At 34.4% G+C, this 23,949-nt stretch overlaps 1 protein-coding gene across 2 annotated transcripts in view; it reads right to left on the reverse strand.

Moving 5' to 3' along the window:
• Window positions 1-5,885: 5,885 nt before the first annotated feature.
• The window catches only part of LOC114339911 (beta-glucuronidase), a 67,216-nt gene continuing 49,152 nt past the window's right edge, over window positions 5,886-23,949 (reverse strand). For both annotated transcript variants that reach the window (XM_028290602.2, XM_050655674.1), the window contains exons 5-12: window positions 21,669-21,805; window positions 18,189-18,394; window positions 16,917-17,236; window positions 15,095-15,238; window positions 9,086-9,170; window positions 8,798-8,974; window positions 6,462-6,600; window positions 5,886-6,113 (exon numbers count right to left, since the gene is read on the reverse strand). In XM_028290602.2, coding sequence (XP_028146403.1) covers window positions 5,926-6,113; window positions 6,462-6,600; window positions 8,798-8,974; window positions 9,086-9,170; window positions 15,095-15,238; window positions 16,917-17,236; window positions 18,189-18,394; window positions 21,669-21,805 — 1,396 coding nt within the window. In that variant the 3' untranslated portion in view covers window positions 5,886-5,925. The remainder of the gene's footprint in view (window positions 6,114-6,461; window positions 6,601-8,797; window positions 8,975-9,085; window positions 9,171-15,094; window positions 15,239-16,916; window positions 17,237-18,188; window positions 18,395-21,668; window positions 21,806-23,949) is intronic.

Genomic DNA, 23,949 nt, shown 5'->3' on the forward strand with positions numbered 1-23,949 from the left:
TATTTAGCAAATGAAGACCTAACTTCGAAAAACCGATAAAATTATTTTGATAAACAATAAGAGCATTAGACAAGTTCAAAATATTTCCCTAATAGCACATGGACGTCCAATGAACATCCTTCCCGGACGTCCGTTTTAGTATGAAGAACGTCTTATTTTGGTCCAAATGTCGCGCTACCAAACATCCCGAGGGGATGGTCGGTGGACGTCAGTTGCACCTTCATTAGACGTCCTAGGTTGGTTCAAAATGTCGCGCTTACTAAGCATCCGGGGAGGATGTCCAATGACGAAAATTGGACTTTCATCTGACATCCAAACAATAGGTCCGGTGGACTTACTTCTATTAAGAATGTATTTTGGGGAATATAAAATAAATTTTTAAATGAACTTTTATTACATATTACATTAATATATTAATTAACTGATATTTATTTATTACTAACAAACGAGACAAACCCACTATCAAAATTATATAAGAATGCAGCATTAAAGAAATATAAAATAGATAAAATTAGTAATAAAAATAAAATATAAATGAATACAAACTTATTCATACAATGCATCATTTTGCATTTCAGTGCTTTAAATACTACCTAAAGCTATTGGTACATTATAAGTTAAACAAATTATATCTCATGAGGTAACTGACTTGCACGCATAGCGGTCAGAGCATACCATACATGTATTTGAACTAATTATAGTCAGACCATAATTCGTTCTGCGATAAAGAATAAGGAAAAGTGAATTGTAACACAGTGAATGGGAAGGAATATAACAAATTAGCTGAAGCAATTCAGAAGGTTAAATTATTCCATTTCCATCCATTCAATGGCACTACAGCCCAAATCGAGCCTTGGCCTCCTTCAATAAGCTTCTCCAATCATTTCGATTTACCGCTGTTCTTTTCCATGAACGCGTTCCCAGGAAGTTCCTGGCATCCTCATCGACTTCGTCTTCCCATCTCTTTTTAGGTCTTCCAACCGGTCTTCTTCCCTGCATTCTTGCATTCAGCAATTTTCTGGGGATTCTATTCTCATGCATGCGGACCACGTGCCCTGCCCACCGTAATCTCTGCAGTTTAGTGTGTTGTGCTAGAGTTGGTTCGCTATATTGCTCGTATATTTCTCTATTATACCTAATTCGCCAGTTGTTATTTTCCCTTATTGGGCCCAGTATCCTACGTAATACTTTTCTTTCAAACACATCTAATGCATTGGCAGATTTCTGTGTCACCACCCATGTTTCGCAGCCATAACTTACTATGGGCCTGATTATTGTTTTATATACCCGGAGTTTTGTTTTCCGGTGTACGTCTCGCGATTTGAATATGTGGCCCATCGCGAAATAGGCTTTATTTGCCAGCACAAGCCTTCTATTTATTTCCGATTCTTCTTCACTGCTTGCAACCAGATCCATTCCTAGGTACGTGAATCTATTCACATGTTCTATATCGTCAATAAAGTGTTGTTGCGCCGGTCTATTTGATCTGGTTTGTATGAGTAGTTTTGTTTTATTTGTGTTTATTGCTAGCCCTACTGCTTCTGCACTCTGTTTCAACTCAACGTAGGTTTCTTCCGCTGCATTCATTGTTCTGCTCATTATGTTTATATCATCCGTGTATGCTGCTAATTGGGTAGATTTGTTTGTAAGTATGTTATTTCCACTTACCGTCAACCGTCTAATTACATATTCAAGAACAAGATTAAAAAGCGTTGGAGCCAGTCCGTCGCCTTGTTTCAGTCCTTGCGTTATCATAAACGCATCAGTGATCTGTCCTTGAATACATACTTGTGCTTCTGTTTCTGTCATTGTCATTTGCACTAGTCGTATTAATTTTGATGGTATGCCAAATTCTTCCAATATATTAGGTAGAATTGTTCTATCTATTGAATCATAGGCTTGTTTAAAATCCACAAAGAGATTGTAAACGTCCATGTCATATTCCCATGCTTTGGCTAGTATTTGTAACTGTAAATAGTTGGTCAATGGTAGATCTATTTTGCCTAAACCCTGCTTGATATTCCCCGATGATTTTTTCCGTGAGAGGTTGAAGTCTTCGATTAAGGATGTTTGTGAATATTTTGTATTTCATTTACAAGCTTAAAAATAAAGCTCATATTAAAGTTAACTCTTCTGATAAGAAGAGAATTCAGATTCAAGAAATTGATCATACCAGATTAAGACTATGGCCTACACAATTTAAAAGAACAAGTACATCAGAAATATTCTTTTAACTCTCTCTAACTTTTCAATACATGCTTGAGTAATGGGAAACCAGATCACAGTTGAATTTCCAAGTTGGGGATGACAATTTCTGCATCTGTAAACATGCTAGAATGTCACAAACTTTAATAGTTAAGGAGTGAATATGGCTGTGAGTGATTAAGGGTCCATGACTCCACTCGCCTAGGCAGGAAAAACAAGGATTATGGACACTGCTGAAGAAATTGGCAAAATCATCAACAATTGATTGTGGTCCACTAAAAACAAAATCATTAAACTTCATGCACCATGGTGTATTAAAATTATTTCTGTTACAATAATTAACATAATTCTAAAAAGAGTTTATATCGTAATTCAGCAATTCTTCAGTATCTAATCTTATAAAACTCTAATGCAACAAGTCACTCAGTGTGTCCGGTCCGGTTTCGATATGTAAAAATTGAATGACGTTTAATAAACTTCATTTTATTTTGTTATATATTATTTACAACAGCTCCAGAATGACTGAGCTGAATTAGCCAATCTCGCTTTTAAAACATTTGTAGAAATCCAAGGAAAGTTTAAAAGGTGAGAAAATGTGATGAAATTGTTAAGAAAATGCTGAAAACAACAATGTTATTGTCATATAGGTACACACAGTTTTATACTCCTTATATTTATATTTGATTATATTTGATTTTTGTAAATGATTTGTAATATCTATTCTCTACATTTATTGTATATTAGGGTAACCTATTTAAATGAATAAATATCTATCTATCTCCCTTAGATTTAAGTCACTAAAACTGTGGCTAACTTATCACCTATTTACATTTTTACGTTTCCTGTGAAATCCATGCTTTTGGGCCTTTGTTTGATATAATTATGCTAGAGTCCTTTTCATGATAATTTTTCAGTGCGTTACAGATGATAGAAAAAAAGGTAAGTCCGTGATAATACACATTTATGACATTTATTCTAACATGACATTTTAGTTAAATCGGAAAGTTGTCACATTTTATTTGCAATTTGGCATAAAAACAAATCAATTGTGTTTATTGCATTTATAAAATGGTATTTTCTTTGATTTGTATAGTCTTATAAATTGTACAGATTATATCCGTAGATATAATTCGTAAATAATTTTTTCTTTGATTATAGCGCCATGTATCGACAACTAGAATAAATGTTATAAATGTCTGTAATCACAGACATGCCTTTTTTTCTGTCACATACAATTTAATGCGTTAGAAAGAAATCAAAAAACTGTGACGCACTGAAATATGCTCATTTACAATTATTATTTAGAATTATTTCATTAAATTTATAATTCTTAAAATTTATTGCATTAATGCACAAACTTTAATTTTCAACTTTATGGCAGAGAAAATAACATGTAACAGTCCCTATTTAGCTACATAAAGATTGTAACCTACAAAATTCATCATAATCGCTAATACAACATAATCCTTCTTCAATAATTCCATCAGCACTAGCACCAAGGAGTCCCGAATTTGTTAGCCATACTCCAGTTGGTAGAACATTACGACTATAATTTTATCTTAGGTGCTCTATGGGCCTATGGCATTTTTTTCATGGGTTCTGCCCCACTGAATGGCTTTTATATAATCAAGAATGTATTCACCTGCAAAGAAAAAAATGTTTTGAGGGTTATGTATACAGGATGGGCCAAAGAAAACAGTACATCTTGATATTTGGTAGTAATTATTAGGTTTTAAGGAAATGACGAAACAGGTCGATTTTTGTTCTAAGGGGAACATTTTTTTTACGATACCTACATCCGTCATTTGTCAACTCACTCCTTTTCATTTCCCCAACCCCTTATTTTTAAATAGAAAATATACCATGTGCGGCACATCATTAGGAAGGCATTTAGATGGAGTATTCAGACAAAGCGACCGTCCAAGTTTTTTCTTTCAACATCTGCACCGTCTTTGCAACAAACTGTTAATTGATTTGAAGTATAACACCTATTAAAAATGAAACGTAATGCATATGGTTTGCTAACATGTGATAGTACATAAATAGGTGTTGTGCTTCAAATATATTAAAAGTTTTTTTGCAAAGACTGTGCAAATATCGAAAAAAATCGTGAACGATCATTATGTCTGAATGCTCCATCTCAAGGCCTTACTAATGATGTGCCGCACATGTTATATTGCCTATTTACAAATAAGGGGTTGGGAAAGGAAGTGGAAGGGAGAGGATTGACAAATCAGCGCTTGGATGTAGAAGTAGCTTATGTCCATTTTTTCTAATTTGATATTTTATGTCCATTTAACAGTAAAAGCATCGTTACATTGGATGCAGAAGTATTGTAAGTCCATCTTTACAACTAGCGATCATATCGGTCAAATCTTGAACTAGCCTATGTTAAGTAGCGCTGGAAAACAAACAAAAAAATGCTCTCCTGTAAAATTCACATCTTGTGACTTAGACTACTTCTGCATCCAAGCGACGAAATGATAGAGGTGTTTCGTAAAAATGTCCCCCTTAGAACAAAAATTGACCTGTTTCGTCATTTCCTTAAAATCTAATAACTACTGCCAAATATCGAGGTGGACTTATGTTTTCTTTGGCCCACCCTGTATAACAATTATTAACAAAATCTCATTAAAAAAACAGAAGCAGAATAAAATTATCAGACCACAGTCCAGGCTTTTTATTCTTGTTTTTCATTTACTAGGTACAGTAATACACATACTTTGACTCACCTACAAGGATTTTCAACAAGCTATCTGTTTCCTGTTTATCCAAAATATTTGGTTCCTTTGCATAGGAGACATCCTGTCTACTATTGGCCTTATCTATATCCCCTAATTCATCATTCACTAAATGTTTTTCTTTTTTTAATACTCTTCTCTATCAGTGATCAGTGGAATTTATTATTTCTTCACTGGACCTGTGGGCTAATATTTCTCCCCTAATGGCCAGTAAGTCAATCAGTGAGTGACAAAGATTTTGGCAGATTTTAGATATGCTTGAAAATTGCAATTGCTGTCTTCTCTAAAATACTAGAAATTATTTACTGATTCACCTCCAGTTTGGTTTCTGCGTTTCTACTCTACATAATTATGCTCAATGCTCTACATTAAAACTTGAATCCTGTAAATTTCAGCATTATAAATAGGTTAGGAGGTGTTTAGGTATAGTTGGTTTAGTCTTTAGTAGATCGTCTCTTCTTCTCTTTTCCTTCCCATTTGTAATACAAAATTATTATCCATCAAATATTTTCTTAATCTGTATGCGAGTTGGGTGTATAAGAATAGGGTCATATCCGACTTGGTACTTATTCATTTTGCGACCTGCGCGTGACGATTTCTGCATTACCCATTGCAGTGAGAGTTGTGAAAGATCCAGCGCCCGTGAACAAGACATTTTGACTAACCGATCTGTTGACTAAATTCACTAACTGCCGATAGAGAACGCTGTATGAAAGAAATTATTTTCATATTAATTTGTTAAATTATGTTGCGTGAAACAAACGGTGATTGGGTTGGGGCAAATTTATTTGCCCTGGTTTGACAACCACCAGGTCTCTTTCTCTCAAATTTCTTTCCTGACGCATTTAGCTTACTGGTCATCTTCCTCCAAGATGTATTAGGACTTTCTTACATCTTTAAAGTCCACCTTGCAATAAACTTTAAAGAGAAAAACACTAGTAACAGAATTTTTTTCTATTTTTATTTATGTATAATTAAATCACAGTTCAGTATGAGGAGGGGCTTCTCGGATAGTGTAGGGTGCGTTCAGATCATTTGGTAAAGTTACATTGGGGTTATATTCTTTAGCTAGTCCCCAATATCTTCGCCTTAAATGGAATGCGCTCGCTTTTGGTTGTCGATTTCTGGTGAAAATTCCTTTTTTGTTACCTCCCACTCTCGTGTAAGCTGGAAAATAAAAATATGTAAATTTTTGAGTTAACAGACATAACAGAAACACATGTGTAGTGGATATATACCTTGGACACGAGATACAGTTTAAAATAGATTTGGGCTGGGCTGCGTTTGGTAAGCTACGGAAAATATGTAAAAATGATATGCCCATATTATGTCTGAAGAGAAAGGTATATGAACAGTGCCTATTGCTGGTGATACACTACGGAGCAGAGACTTAAAAAAATTAATTAGAGACTTTAAATCTTTGGTTATTATAAATTTTTACGTAATACAAATTTTCCAGGTATAGTAAGTACACTCTTAAGTGTTAAAGTAACATTACATACATAGTGTACTTACTTTGAGCTGTCTTAAAATCAGCGAAATTCCATATAAACTCCCCTACGAAGAATCCCTGGCTTCTTAAATAATCGAATGCCTTAAAGTGTTCTGACATTACATTCATTTGGTATTCTTCAGACCAAATATACGCAGGCAACTGAAACAATAATAATAGTTAGGGAGCGGATTTATATGCGATCAATTTTGATGAAATATGCGCATATATATGCGGTAAAAAATTACGAAATATGCGCAAGATATGCACAAAAATTCAAAAAATGCGCATTTCGAGAAACCACAAATTTTCTATTCTATTATATTCTAAGGGGTTCTTTTATAGGGGGAGCGGCAATCTTATTTATTATCTTTCAAATAAAATCATTTTTTTATAATATATGCAATTTATTCACAGTTTTTACAAAAACTGCTACCAATAGTTACCTATTTAAAATAAAACAACAATATCACTATAAATATATTATTATTTTCGATTATAATTCACTACAATGTGTTTTTCCAAATTCTTTACGAGGAAAAATATTCTTTGATTAGATAAAATATTTTTATAACTTGAAAAACTCCTTTCAACATCAGGAGAAGTAATTGGGGCGTATTTAAAATAACTTGTTAATTTCCGTTAGAAAATCGTAAAACTATGGTTAAAGGTGTAAATTCTCTTAACAATAGAGGATTTAAAAGAATCACCAGAATTATAGGTATCATACCGACTAAATATAATAAAAGTAAATAAAATTCGGATTTCTGGGTAAACCATCCTTCATCACTTTAACATCCTACAATCATTTTATAACGGGTTACTATAAGTATCGTTCGCGGTAACGATTCCGTACTTGTCCAGGATTACTTCGCATGCGCACTTTAAAAATCGCATGCGCACTTTAAAAAAGAGAACGCTCTTTTTTAAAGTGCGCATGCGAAGTAATCCTGGACAAGTACGGGATCGTTACCGGGAACGATACTATAAGCACTACAAGTACTTTTTGTAAAGATCGGGTATTTTCTAAGAAAAAATGAAAGGCAGTGAATGAGCCGTCCTCTTCAGGTAGTTGTCGAATTAATAGATACGACAGCCTGTGCGGGGAAATATTTTGTGTCAAATTAAAAAATTTAAAATTTTTTTTGGACTTAAATGTTGTTTAATAGGCACAAAATATGCATGTTTCTTTAAAAATATGCAAAATTTAGTAAAATTCTCAAATATGCGAAATATGTATGCAATATGCATTTAGCATAAAATCCGCTCCTTAATAATAGTGTTTATTTGCTTTTTTAAATATACAATATAAAATGTTACATTACATAAGATGTAGATACAATGTAGAAGAGCTAATCTTTATTATCTAGTTTTATTAGTATTAACGTGTAGCTCCATTCTTTTTGCTGCTGCTTCCAATGTCGTGACCAAGTGTACCAGCTCCGTCTTTTTTTGCTATGATATCGATGCCATTCCTATATGCTAGTATTTGCACACTTCTACTAATAGTTCTTCTTGTTGTTATTTTAGATTCTCTAAGGCAATGTTGAATAGAAGTCTTGATAGGCTATAATCCATCTCGAAACCCTATCTGTGTCTGGATAACTCTTAATACTCCGTTCTGAACACTAACCTTACACTCGACTGTTAAGAGGGTTGCTTTCACCAATTTGACTAGCGTTTTACTTAAGTGTATTGGGATATTGTATTCTACCATTGCTTTGTATAATGCCTTTCTGTCTAGAAATCTAGACTCTCATAGGCACATCTAAAATCCACAAACAAATGGTGTGTATCAATTCCATACTATTTTTTTTACAAAGATTATCAAAGAAGGAATATTTGATGGATAGTTGATTTTTCTTTGCGGAATCCATATTGGTATTTGCCTATTATGTTTTCACAATTTCCCTATACTCCATCGTATAGAATGTAGACCAATAATTTGTAAGTCACGTTTAGGCAACGGTGCAACCAGGATGATACGGGGTTACAACTATTGGAGGGTCTCTAGGGGAATCGTAATGGTGTTAAGCATATAGAGCTCAAAGTACATCCCTAAACCCCCACCCTCGTTGCGCCACTTCGTTCAGGAGGGTAATTCATGGAGAGTTATCATAAATTGTTTGATCTTCTTTCGTGTTAATAGGTACACTATTATACCTACATTCCAGCCTTCTGTCAGTTTTACGTGCTTCCTAATTCTACTACCCCACTCATACAATTTGATCTGCATCTACTAACTCCAGGAGCTTTGTTTTCTTTAAATTTCTGTTTTGCTTGATAACTTCTTCCTCTGTTGGGATGTATTACTCTATATAATATATTATACTAATAACTAGAAGTAATATATACTTACGAAATGAAGACCTTCCATGGTATCAGCTCCGTATTCCTGCATAATTACAGGCTTCTTAAACCTATCACGCCAAGCTTGTGCCTCTTTTATGACGTAGTACGAAACCACGTCAATATCTCCTTCATATTGGTACCAACCGTTGTATCTGTTGAAGCTGATGATATCAACAAATTTTGACTGAAATTGAAAATATGTAATATTAAAGTTACTGTAAGTAAAATAGTACAGTAACATCAGTACAAGTCAGTTGAATTCAAACAAAGGTATTTTAAAAATATCACTACTTACGGATTCAACTACTGCAAAATTTTGGGCCTCCACGATAGTGGTCGGTCTAGATTTGTCCAAGGATTTTATGTGTTCAATTACTTCCCTAAAATTATACCAAATATATTAAATTTTAAAATCTTGATTTGCAATTAGGAACAAAAGTCAACCAATAATTTTCCTGGTCAGGTGCATCATATGTCATCATTTATAAAATAAATTACAAAAATTTGTTTCTGAAAGATAGAGGCATTTTCAAATATGTATTTCAGAGGGCCCCATGGATTCAAGAGATATCTATTTTCCATTATCTAAAGCAGATGACTCTAAATAGCAACACCTCTCGAATAAATGCAAAATTTCTTTCTCCGTCAAAGTATATCTTCCGTTTTAAAACTATCTAATGGGTTCTCAACATTAGGTTCACCAACACGTTGTTGGACTAATGATCTAAAACGTTGTCATAGAAATTGGACGCAAGAGATCTATGTCCAGCAGTGGACAAGCGAATATTGAATGATAATAGGTTCTCAACAAAAACGAAACTTGTCATATCGTAGTGTGAACAACGATAGGCTCGTAGAAAGAAAAGATATTTTAACACGTTAAGAGCCATGGCGGTCTCTAGGGACCGATGTAGAAAGTTCCTCATACGCCATGGAGGTCCCTAGGGACCGCTGTGTATTGACGAAACTGCTATGACGAAATTGGCGCACAGATGGAGACGAGTTCTCCATAATCGTGACCAGACAACTCGTAACAGCGACAGTTCGTAACGGCGACACTTCGTAACGGCGACAGTTCGTAACTATACAAATTCGTAACGGACAATTCGTAACGTCCAAATTGAATTATTCTGTTTATTTTTGTTAACGTCGAAACTAACTGTTATTACAGTTACAATTGAAATAACGTTTATCAATTTAACGAAATAGTAGGTACCTGGATAAACACATTTTATATTTCGTGTTAAAGAATATATTAAAAGTCTTTAAATACATACAAACTTTAAATATTTAAATACATACAAACTTTTAACAATATTTTTAAAAGATTATCCCTCTTATTGTTCCCTAAATTACCATATACCTACTTAGACAAAGGAATAATGAAGTAATTTCGTGAAATCTTTAAGACGACAGCCGTCTTTAGTTATTCCTAACTTTCTAAGGAAACATTTTTCTAAGTAAAGTATTTTATTTAAATAATTTTTATTTGCGTGTTTAAATACTTTTATTATATTCTGAAACACAAAATATGAAACGCCTTAAAATGTTTATCCCGATACTGATTCGTTAAGTTGATAAGCATAATTTCATTTATACCTGTAATAACAGTACGTTAACAAAAATAAACAGATAATTCAATTTGGACGTTACGAATTGTCCGTTACGAACTTGTATAGTTACCAACTGTCGCCGTTACGAAGTGTCGCCGTTACGAGATGTCATGGAACCCTCCATAATGGGTTCTCAACAAAGACGAAACTTGTCACATCGTAGTGTGAACAACTATTGGCTATTACAAATAAATGATAAAGGTATTTTACAAAACCTACGATCTTTATGCCTCATATAAAGAGGAAGTTCTCCAAAGCTTGTGCAATAGGGAACAAATTAGGAAGAAAATAATCAACCCCTGAAACATGAATGGAAAATAGAATTTGACACGATGTTGATATGTCATATCGCACCTTGAAAACCATATGGCAATATCTGCAATTTTTTCATGAAATGACCTTTGAATGCAGTCTAATAGGAAAAAAAATCTATTTTTTAATGCTATATAGCAGCGTCTGCAAAAAAATTTAAGTTCGGCACCAGAAAGATACATCCCTATGGCTTTTGTCAAAAATCGATTCTTCTTTTTATACCATCAGTCATTATCTGCAGTAGTTGATGCTCTACGGTTCTAAAATTGGAACAAAACCTCAGATCTATATGGCAATATGTGCAAAATGTGACCCACGCTCGTAAAATGAAAGCAAGATCTACTAAGGAAACATCCTTTGAATGCAAAAAAACATAGAGTGCTGCATAGAGATTTCATTGCAACACTGGAAATAAGCGACAAGACTATAACAAATTGATATACAACGTCGTACTGCAGATGGATTTATCCCAAAAGAAAAGCGAAGAACTCATAAGAACGGAAAAAAGAATCAACGAGGTCGTGAAACAATACATAATGATTTACATCGTGTCCATTCCTAGAGTGGAATCTCACTACCTAAGGAAATAAACTACCAGATAATTCGTCAGCGATGACAAAACTCTTGCTGATATTCATCGCGATTATATAAAATTTTGCAAAAAAAAGGTTCGGTGTTCGGAAATTACGCTACGATGTGGACCATATTTCACACGAAATTTAATGTAGACTTCTTTAAGCCCAAAAATACTTTTGCTTGCTGGGAGAAAGTTACAGAAATAACTAGATAAATCGACATTAGGAACAGCCTATAATACTCACCGTCAAGAAGTGGAACTCAATAGGAAAGAGAAATAAATTACTTAAAATCTGCAAAATCCAACACTTGCATCACTGCTGGTTTTATTTTACAATCATTACTACCGACGCCTTCAGGCGAAGTCTCTTTATTTTATTACAAAAGGAGATTATCAACATTTAATTTCACAATTTTTTACCTGACCACAAACGCAGGACACTTCTGTCTTTGGTTCGAGCGAATAGCTAATCGTGATTCAAATGAAATAGCGTTGTTGGGCAAAATAAGAACATGTATATTGTCTATTTTTATCAATCTGCAGTACAGAAACTGAACATACCTAAAATTACCCACAAATTTTTGATAACTTGTCACTCCCAAAATACGGCAGATAACGCGCATTTTTTGATTGAGAAACAAAAAAAGGCTTTAAAATATGACCAATATACGTGCCTGCGCAATGGTTCACAGTACTTCAAACAGCAAAAAAACAGGTGAACTTTATAAAATTAATGAAATGAGTACATCGGATATATTCGACTTTAAAAAACGACGTAAGGAAATGGGGAACAATTATAACATTGACGAAGAAGGAAATCAGGTCGTCTGGAATGACATAAGATGAGCTAGGTGGAGAAGACACTTAAAAATAAATTTCAGGTTAAGGCAAGCTTCAAGGATACAGAGTTCAGAACCATTAATATAAGGCAAAGACAACGAGGGATGGTGGCTAATATGGAACTAAATAAAGCATATTCGCATCTATCAGGAATATGCAATTTTAAAAAAACAAGATGTAGACTCTCACTATGTAAGGCTAATGTTATTCAGGAGCACTATCATAGGTTTTATGCAGATTTACACGTGACCAATGCAACAATAGAAACCGAACAGACAGATTATAGTAAGCAAGACTTTGATTAAGTGAACACTAAAAATTTGAAGTACAATCTTAAATAAAAAAACTGTTATTTGGTATGAATTTTTACTGTATCATTTGCGAAAATTTATATATTTTTTAAAACCATATGGCCGTATGTGCTAAAATACCTATTTCCTGGGGGAAATTTTACGTACTTCTTAATTCATATAAAAATATGCAAAATTAAAGACAATTGTGCCAAATACCAGGTTTGTAGCTTAATTTTTGGAATTACAGTAAATAAAATTAACTGAACAAAAACTTAAAATGCTCATAACTCAATATTATGATTTTTGCAGTTACTGCCCTATGGTTTTCAAGGTGCGATATAAGGATGTGACTTGTTACACAATTTGGAGAACAAGTCCACGGTTGCTCAGAATCGGAAGAGATATGGGGTGGTTCTTTAAGGGATGTTATTAATATGCTCTTATTAGCTTAGAAATAAAAAAATAGAAAAATCAAATAAGAATATCAGATAAAAGGACTCCTGCAAACCTGCAAACTCCTGCTTGCATGTAAGAAAAATTTATTACAGTAATCCCTTGTTATCCGCGGACTCATCAACCGCGGTTTCACTTATCCGCGGTTGTGATATCTGTTGAATCTTTAACGAAAATGTTTTATTATTTTTATATATTTTTTATAATTTGACCTTCTTCTTCTTCTTCTTCTTATGCAATCCACTAATGGATGTTCGCGATCACGTTTGACCATTTTTCTCTATCCCTTACAGTATCTATTAGGTCTCATATGTTTTTTAGTCCTGTCCATTGTTTGACATTACGGAGCCATGACATTTTCTTCCTGCCCACTACCCTTCTTCCTTCGATCTTTCCTTCAATTAAGGTTTGCAGAAACTGGTATCTTTCATTTCTAATAAGGTGCCCCAGGTATGCCGTTTTCCTCTGTTTAATTGTGCATAGCAGTTGTCATTCTGTACCAATTCTTCTCAGGATTTCTTCATTTGTTATTCTTGCGGTCCAGAAAGCTTTTAGGATTCGTCGATAGATCCACATCTCAAATGCCTCTAGCTTATTCATTGTGTTTATTTTTAAAGTCCATCCTTCCATGCCATATAGGAGCACCGACCATATATAGCATTTTGTGAATCTTAGTCTTAGGTTTAGGTCAAAGTCAGATTTCGTAAAGACGTTTCTGAATTTCATGAATGCACTTCTGGCCCTTTCTATCTGACATTTAATTTCCATATCCGACATCCAGTCTTCACATAGCCAGGTTCCCAGGTACTTAAACTTTCTTATTCTTACGCGCTCTACATCTTGGTTGTTATATGCTAGTCTTGCATTTTGATGTTGACATAATTGACGGCTGATTATAAGGAACTTCGTCTTTTTTATGTTGATGCTAAGTTCCATGTTCTCGCTATGCTCTCCAATTTTATTAAGAAGGTTAATAATTATACCATAATTTGACCAGTCGCCAGTCGAATTAAATTACTCATGATACGCCACTGGCGCTTGTTCTTAGTAGTAATACCACAGCAATTAGTTTATAGTTCGGAAAGTTTAAAATACCAGCGAATGTAGACGCTGATTTCAGCCTCTTTATTTTTGTTGATATGATAATACTATTTCAGATATGCAATTTCATCATATTTCTTTCTATGTACTAATATACGTATCCAAATTGGGATTATGTCATATTCATCTTTGGACCGTGGATCCCTCGCCAACCACGGTTTCACCAACCGCACCATTCTCTTGCCGCGCACCCAAAACGGTGGCATGCGGCTTGTTTAGACCATACTGGAACAAACACTTTAACTCCAACACAAAGACTTCTGCAATAAAATTGCACAATAACTTCACTATACTCAAAGAAACTGAAACTTCCATCTTTCAGGTACTGCAATCCTGCAGACCTTCCGAGGCTAGCTCAACTTGACTTCTTGACGGCTCAAACGTAACTGCTTCTGCTCGTCCCAATTCAAGACAAGATTCCTAAACCAAATGCCCCTTTCAAAAATCATTCGATCTTTCCCATCAACAATTCAACGACCAATTACAGACTTAAGACTCTCAATTAATCAAAATCTTGACCAATAAAAAAACAAAATCATTCTCCGTCAAACCTCCTATCGACGCCATCGATGTTTCTCAGCCAACCAAAGATTTACCAACTCATGAGTTTAGCGTCACCTTGGGTTGAACTTTTCCCATCAAAAATGTTAAGTCAACTCTATAGAGTTGACTCAAAAACAGTTAAAAACCTTATCAATTATTATTTCAAGATCTTAGCTCTAAAATAAATAAAACTCAGACTCTCGTCTTGAAAAACTAGCCGAAGATAAACAAATTTTAATGCTCTACTCGAACGGCAAACGAAAAATATATCACAGAAGAATTTACGAGTTTGATTCCTTTTGGCGGTTTTAAAATAACACTCGAAGAAATAAAAACTTATCGATTCACGAAAAACACAAGGTCGATTCAATACTGTGAGAAACGAAAATGAATAAGATGACCAGATTCTACGCAATCACAGTACAATCTACGAAACGGATTCAGCATACAGGGTAAACCGATAATACTAGGGGTTCGATCTTCGCACCCGTTACACTCCAATATGTCAGGCAGACTAAACAAGAAGAATATCCTTGTATGTATTTTGTGGAAACAAGAAAATGATTACTTACTTGAAATAGTTTTTGGCTGCTGGCGCAGCAGTTCTGGGTTCGTTGGCAGCGCTCCACAAAATAACAGCTGGTCGGTTTTTGTCCCTTTTTATCAATTCTGTCAAGGAAATTTTATGTTTTGCCAACAGGGAACCTGTAAAAATGCTAAAAAATAGTAAAAAGGTTATTAGAACTATTACGTTAAGGGCAGTGTAATTAAAAAAAAACAGTACAAAGAAAGGTAAACAAAAACAACACTATCACAAATCAGACAATCAGTCATCGTAACAAAACCGAAAATTACACCAAGAGTACTTAACCCTTAAGTATTAACACCCCGTCTCTCAGACGGCATCGCTTGTCGAAAGTGGGATATTCCCTTCCTAGAAAATTTTGAAGGTATTATTTCTTTTTCAAGTTGGGTTGTTCTTTAGTAGTATTGAATTCGGCAATTTGCGGCAGGTTGTTATCGAAAGATATTTAGACTCAAAGTGTGATTTCCGTCTGATAGACGGGGTGGTGTTTGTGCCCAGTTAGTCATTACACATAATGTGCCCCAGTTCGTCAAAAAACATCAAATAAGGGAATATAGACCCTGAGGAAACTCTTTTGAAATGGTTTGATGAGGTAGAAGACGACATAAGCGAAGTGGAATCAATTTGTGATGAAAATATTGCCACTGACTACCATTGCTACACTGTACTAATTATAGTACCTGTCAGTTTTTTTTTGTTTTAAAATTTTTTAAAAACCTTTTTATTTTCTCTTTGTTTAACTCGATTATAAATTTTTGTTAAGATTCTTTAATTTGTTTAATTTTTATCACACTTTTTTTAAGGAGTAAAAAGGTACACAAACAATCCTTCCATTCTTGGTATAATGTTTTTTATTTTAATAAATACAGAAAAACTAGATTAATTATTGTGTTTTTTAGATAATCAATACTTTCAGTAAGTCATCGAGATATTTTTTTGCATTAAAATATTTAACAAAAACAAAAATTACCACAAAAATGTTAAACCCGCCTGTCAGGCGGTTAGTTAGTGTTTACGTCATTGATTTAAGATGTTAGTACTTCAGGGTTAATTATAAAAAACAGATAAAGACGCAAAGAGAATAGGGCTAAAGATAAACCAACCCAAAACAAAATACATGATGATAGGGAAAGATGACACAAGAACTACCCAACTACAGTGAACTATAAAGTTAAAAAAAGTTTTTCTTGCGAATGATCCATGAACGTATCTACAACAAATTAGACGATAACATAGGAGGAGACCAACTTCGATTTAGAAAAGGCTTTGGTGCTAGAGAGGCATTATTTACTATACAAAACACTCAAAGAACGGTATAGAGATGTCAACTGTGACATATTTATATATGTCTGGTTGTAAGATGAAAGAATAAATTTGAAGCAGTATCCACCTTCAACCACCTGATATTGAAAATAGAAAAAAAAATGAAGAAATACGTAGAACAGATGAAAAATTTGCTATAACAAAAGATATGGAATGGATAATGTTCTGCTGAGAAGGAACAATTTAAGAAAGAAAAATATCTAAGACCTAGAATAGAAATAATAGCCGGTTCTACCGAGTACCCATAGTTGGTCATATATGAGCCGCTGAGAGTAAAAGTGGTGTAAGTCAAAAAATCAAGTTCTCGGCAAACCAGCGCTTTACTATAAACTCCGTACACACGAAGGTTTCTATGGAACTCGACAAAAACCCCCGTGTGTACACAGTTTACACCAAAACATCAATTTGCCGAGAACTCCGTTTTTTGACTTACACCACTTTTGCTCTCAGCTGCTCATATGTATGGTATAGACACTAATACTTACTCTGTATTAACACTTGGACATTCATCAATGATCATTATTCCAATTTCATCCGCGACGTCCATAATTTCCTCAGCGTAAGGATAATGTGACGTTCTGTAAGCATTTGCACCGATCCATTTTATTAAATTGTGATCTTTGATCACCAGTGGAAGATCCAAGCCTTTGCCTCTAATATCCGAATCTTCATGTCTTCCGAATCCATGCAAATATAACGGTTTGTTGTTTATCAAGAAGGAACTGTTTGTCCACGTTAGGGTTCTTATACCTACTGGTAGAAAATACTGGTCTACTGGAGTGAGATCCTGGTCGAATATATCCACCTTAAAATAAAAAAATAGGTCAGAAACAAATATATCCCAGAAACAAATTTTTATTTGAAACTTGCAAATTTACAATTTATTCTGTACAAAGGAGTATTAAGTAAAACTGATGTGTTATGTAATGTTTTGTAGGTGCTGCCGGCCAGTGCCGGTTCACCTTATTCACCACTGTCTTCACTAACACAAGTGTCACTCACAAGTCTTCTGGCCACTGTCTCTTAAGTCTCCGAACTGGTAATGGACGATTGGTAAGGGCGGAAATCAGCTCGTTGTTATGATGGATACTTCTTTTTCTATGTTTGGTTCTATTACGTCTTTTATAAATGGTATTTTTAAGTCCTCATGTAATGTTTGGTTTGAAATATACCAGGGTGCATTTGCAACGATTCTTAGTTTTTGATTGGTACGTCTGCAGAATTTTGGTATTGAATGGTTTCGTACATCCCCATAGTTCATTAGTATTATTTTATATATTGCCAGCTTTTTTTTCTATGGATAATTGTGATCTTCTACAAAGGAGCCAATTCATTTGTCTAGTTTTCAATTGGAGTTGTTGTTTTTTAGCTTTAATGTGCGCTTTCCATGTTAGTTTCTGATCAAGATGAATATCTAAATATTTAACTTCGGTCTTCATTGCGATAACTTGGTGGTTTATTGTAATATGTGGACAATTTACATGTCTGTTCGTAAATGTAATGTGAGCCGATTTTTCGTGGAGTACTTTGATTTTCCATTTTTGAAGCCAGTTTTGTAACATATCAAAATGTGTTTGTAGTTTGTTTGAGGCCACTACTGGATCATGGTCAAGCGAAATTATTGCTGTATCATCGGCAAACGTGGCTATAGTTGTTTCGTTCGTAGTTGGTATATAAGCGGTGTATAATAAGTACAATAACTATGATAAAAGAATAAAAAGAAAATATAAAAATTAAAAAAATATTACAATACTAACCTGAAAATTGTATAAATATCCAGGATCATCGTCCATAAGATAAGGCCACCATAGATTAGGATTCTCGATCTTCATAACTCCATAAAATCCACAATTGTCTTGACTGGAAAAGGCAACCTTGCGACTTCTGTCTATAAGACTCACGCGGCAAATTTTAGATGACAAACTATTATCTCCAACGACCGTAATATTGTATTCCAGTAACGCTACAAAATATTTTACAATTAATAAAGAATGAAAACTTGAAAACATCCCTCCCATGTCGTTTAATTTTCTGCCCACAATCAATTAGCCTCTATTTGTCCACTGCTGAACGTAGGCTTTCCGTAAAAGTTTCCACTTATTTCTCTATTGAGCTTCTCGCATCCAATTTGTGGTGATGTGCTTTAAGCAGTCTATCTGGTTTTGGTAGGCGGTCGCCTTCTGCTTCCATATGCCTCTTGTCTTGGTCGCCAGTCCAGAATATTTCTGGTCATCTATCTTTCGTCAATCTGGCAATATGTCCGGCTCAAACCATTTAGGCATCGCTATTCTTTCAACTGCATCTGACTTTTATTCTTCTTCTTATTTTAAGGTTTGGTACTTTCCCTCTGATGGTGATATCTAACACTATTCTTTCCATAGCGTGTTGTGTAACTCTTATGTTATTTATTGTTGCTTTTGTCAGAGTTAGTGGTTCTGCATACGAATCGGTACAACACATTGTTTAATAAAAACCTTCCTTTTTAAACAAACTGGAATATTAGAAAAAGATAAAGGCAGTTTTTGTTTTTATTTGATTCACAGTTGGACCACCATCTCCATATAGCTATTTCAGCATCCCATGCATCTTCAGTGAAGCTATGCAGTCATAACTCTGAAACAAATATTAACAACCCTGCCTATTTAAGGGAAACCATCGCGATACAATGATTCCACCTTTTTAGACGCAATCCAGCGACATCTCTCCGGAATATTAGACTTATATTTTTGGCAAAATCAGCTCACAAAGGCAGCCCATGTGAGACATATCCTTCTTAGTATTTCAGTTGTCTGATTATTTGAGCGTAAGCGCTCATGCCCTAGATAATTGAGTACAGCTCTAAACAATAAGCAACTTGCACATTTTGTTATTACATAAAAATTCACAAGAGTTATTCAAGAGCCTATTCACAAGAGTTATTACCAACAGACTAGGAAGTAAGTTGGATTTCTATCAGCCAAAAGAGCAAGCAGGTTTTAGAGCAGGATATGGCACAAATGATCATTTACAAGTAATTACGAACTTAATAGAAGAGTGTTGAATATAACAAGCCATTAGTCCTAATATTTGTTAACTACGAAAAAGCTTTTGACACCATAAGTCATCAAAAAATGTTAAAAGCCTTAACAGAGTGTCGTATAGATCATCGATATATAATCATGATTAAAAACATCTATCAAAATGCGACAGCAAGCGTGAAACTGGCAGATAAAAAGACCAACGCATTTAAAATAAAACGGGGAGTGCGACAGAGAGATACAATTTCGCCAAAATTGTTTACAACATTATTAGAGCATATGTTTAAGAACGCAAATCTGCGTGAAAAAGAAATTAGTATCAACGGAGAAAAGTCATTTGAGATTCGCTGACGATATTGTTCTTTTTGCTGATAGTATTGATGATGCAGTATCGCAACTGGAGAAACTATACCTATCCTCCTTACAAGTTGGATTAAAAATCAACCATACAAAAACGCAAATCATGACAAATCTTGTGTTAAGCGAAAAGATTTCAGTAAATAGCATGCCTATTGAAGAAACCACCTCTTATAAGTACTTAGGGCATGAGATACGCATAGGTAGAGATAATCAAACGTGCGAACTAAGCCGCCGCATAGGACTTGGGTGGCATTCGGAAAGCTGAGCTATGTCCTTAAGTCAGAACTGCCTGTGTGTCTCAAAAGTCTTTGATCAATGTGTGTTGCCAATACTTACCTATGGTGCAGAAACTTTAACAATAACCAAGAAAATAAAAAATAAAATTTGTGTTACCCAAAGAGCCATGGAATGCTCAATGTTAGGCATTTCTCTTCCGGATCGAATTACGAACAGGGAGATAAGACGGAGAACAGGAGTGACAGATGCCATAGAAAGAATTATGACCCTAAATTGGAACTGGGCTGGACACATAGCTAGAATGTCGGATAACAGATGGACACAGCGAATAATACACTGGAGACCAAGACAAGAAGCATATCGAAGTAGAGGTCGTCCGCAAACCAGATGGTCTGATGACGTCAAAGGGATCGACAGAAACTGGATGCAGACAGCACAGGACAGAAATGCGTAGAGAAGACTGAGGGAGACCTATATCCAGCAGTGGATAGATCCGGGTTGAATGATAATGAATGTTCAGTTTTGCATAAAAATGAGATTTCCAAAATTTCACGCTTAAAAAACTCATAATAACTTAGAAGTACAAATTTAAAGTCTTCTGTATTTTAAAATAGTTCATACGATCCGTAACGTCACATAGTTTAACTACATATATGGTTCCGTTTATGGTTATATTTAGGTATATTCTTCTTCTTCTTCTTTAGTTTATTTGCCTCCATCTACTTGGGTATTTGGCCAGCTCGTCGTCGCGGAAGAAAAGAAAAATATTTATATTCTAATGACATTTATCGTATGTCATTGTAATAATATATACCAGTTTGTTGAGATTGGAGTTTGATATAGTTATTGAAGGAAAGGAAAGAAGGTTTACTATGGAAAATAAAACCATTTTGTTAAAGTACAAGTTTTATATGAATAGTTCAGACGATCAAAAACACTTGTAACGTCACGTAACTGTATTTTCTACTGACGTTTATAATGTCTAATTTAAAATTATATACAATTTTGTTTACTTTGTTGGTACAGAATGTAAACATATAACCGGGTGACGACGCGGGGGTGGCTGGTATAATTTGAATTTTTAATCGTCTTTAGGGGCCAAACGAAAGATAAACAAAACTTTTTTATCTTTGATACATGTTTTAAATTATGATCTGTTATGATTTATAACATTTTTTTCCAATTTAAAATTTTATGCAAGTTCCCTATTTCGGGGAGACCCCTGTCTAATTCCACGTCTTATTAGGAACATTTTGGTATCTTCATAAAGTCGGACAAAAGCTGTATCAGTTTGGTAGACACTCTTAATAAAGACTACGAGTAGGTATATTTTATCGGTAGTCAGTGCGGCAGTCAGCCAATGCTCGAAACATTTTATGATGATCTACGAATATAAGAAATCAATGAAGAAAGATAGGCCTGTTGTATGCTGTGCACTTTTCTCTTAGCGTTTTAATAAGTTGTGGATGATCATTTCTGTTCCATATCTGGAGCGGAACCCAGTTTGTTCGTAAGGTTGGCAACTATCCATTTGTTCAGAAGCCATTTTGTTAATATCTTCATGAACAGTTCGTATGCATGGGAGAGCAAACTAATAGGTCTATAGTAGCTTTAATCACTTACCAATGTTTTCTTTAACATCTACCGTAGAAATGAAGATGTCATCGATATAAGTTTTGGGGGTTGTGTATAAAAACACCGGTCGATCGATACCTGCATAGTTAAAGAAGTCAAAAGTGTAGGTTTGATCCAGTCTTCCGCTGTAAAGTAAATATGTTCAGGTTAATTTTAAATAAATAGATTACAAACCGTATTTAAAAAGTAATAAATAGTATACAACATAACAACAACGCAATGTCTGTTAAACCGATGACTTTATGATAAATGATACATTTTACGGATAAATATGACATTTATACAGTGGAGAATCGGACAGGGTGACACCATCTTTCCCTATCTATTTACTGCAGCTGTGGAACATGCATTTAACGGACTAGATTGGGATTGGCATTGACATTGTTATTACAGTTGAGAGTTTAAATGAAGCTTAATTAATGAACTGATGGAAGAACTAAAGCAGGAAACTAAAGCAGGAACAAACAGACCTACCTAACAATAAAACACTGAAAACGTTTGTTTTCTATACTTCCACAAAATTTATTACAACTATGTGACTACAGCTGTTTCGGCAGAGTTCCTTTCTCAAGTGATTTAGATTATTATATGATGGGTTTGCCTTTTTACAGTCTTTAACTGAAGGGGTTGAGGAGTAGGGAGCTGTTTGTCTCGAGTTGGTCATTCAGAATTATATCTGTATTTTTCAATTTATTAATTTCCATAGATTCTAATAAAGATAGCTTAAGGCCTTTATTTTGAATATGCAGAATTTGAAACTGTTCATTAAAAGAATGATTATGATCTAGAAGGTGAAGTGCGTATGCCATGTAAGCCATTTTGTGTTCTGCTATCCGTTTGTCAAAGGTTCTGCCAGTTTGACCGATGTAAGTTTTCGGACAGTCACCACAGTCAGTTTGTAAACACCACTATATAGTTGTTTTCTCTTTAGGCTCTTATTGTTCTTAATATATTTGCTTAAGTTGTTGTTAGTTCTGAAAGCTGGTGTTATTCCTTTCTTTTTTATGTATCTGGCTATTTTTGTTGTTATCTTGCCTGTATATGTGATAGAGCAGAAGGTACTGGGTTCTTTCTGTGGTGGTGGATAGACTAATTTTAGGGTTTTCTTATGGAGTTTCTGCTTTAAAATTTTATTAATTGTTTGTTCGTTTTAGCCATTATTAACTGCTATTTGTTTGATGTTCAGTCCTATCTCGAAGTTATTTTTTGACATGGGAATTTCTGTCAGCCTATGTATCATGCTATGGTAGGCTGCTAATTTGTGTTGTGTATGATGGGATGATGAATTGTGTATAGTTGTGTCAGTATGGGTAGGTTTATGATATACGGAGAACTCATGTTTGTTGTGTAGTCTGGTAATTGTTACATATAGAAAGTTTATGGACTTATTCTGTTCTGTTTCTATTGTAAACTAAATATTAGAAACAGAACAGAATAACTCCATAAACTTTCTAGATGTAACAATTACCAGACTACACAACAAACATGAGTTCTACCCATATACTGACACAACTATACACAATTAATCATCCCATCCTACACAACACAAATTAGCAGCCTACCATAGCATGATACATAGACTGACAGAAATTCCCATGTCAAAAAATAGGTTCGAGATAGAACTGAACATCATTAAACAAATAGCAGTAAACAATGGCTATAACGAATAAACAATTAATAAAATTTTAAACCAAAAACTCCATAAGAAAGCCCTGAAATTAGTCTATCCACCCCCACAGAAAGAATCCAGTACCTTCGGCTCTATCACATATACTGGCAAGATAACAACAAAAATAGCCAGATAAATAAAAAAGAAACGAATAACATCAGCTTTCAGAACTAACAACAACTTGAAAATATATTAAAAACAATAATATCCGAAACAGAAAGCAACTACAGAGTGGTGTTTACAAACTAACTTGTGGTGACTCTCCGAAAACTTACATCGGTCAAACTGGCAGAACCTTTGACAAACGGATAGCAGAACACAAAAGGGCTTTTAACAATAGAAAAACAGACACTTCTACATACGCACTTCACCTTCTAGATCGTAATCATTCTTTTAATGAACAGTTTCAAATTCTGCATATTCAAAATAAAGGCCTTAAGCTATCTTTATTAGAATCTATGGAAATTAATAAATTGAAAAATACAGATATAATTCTGAATGACCAACTCGAGACAAACAGCTCGCTACTCCTCAACCTCTTCAGTTAAAGACTGTAAAATGGCAAACCCATAGTAATCTAAATCACTTGAGAAAGCCACT

Source organism: Diabrotica virgifera, chromosome 7 (assembly GCF_917563875.1).
Source record: "Diabrotica virgifera virgifera chromosome 7, PGI_DIABVI_V3a".
NCBI classification, from domain to species: domain Eukaryota; kingdom Metazoa; phylum Arthropoda; class Insecta; order Coleoptera; family Chrysomelidae; genus Diabrotica; species Diabrotica virgifera.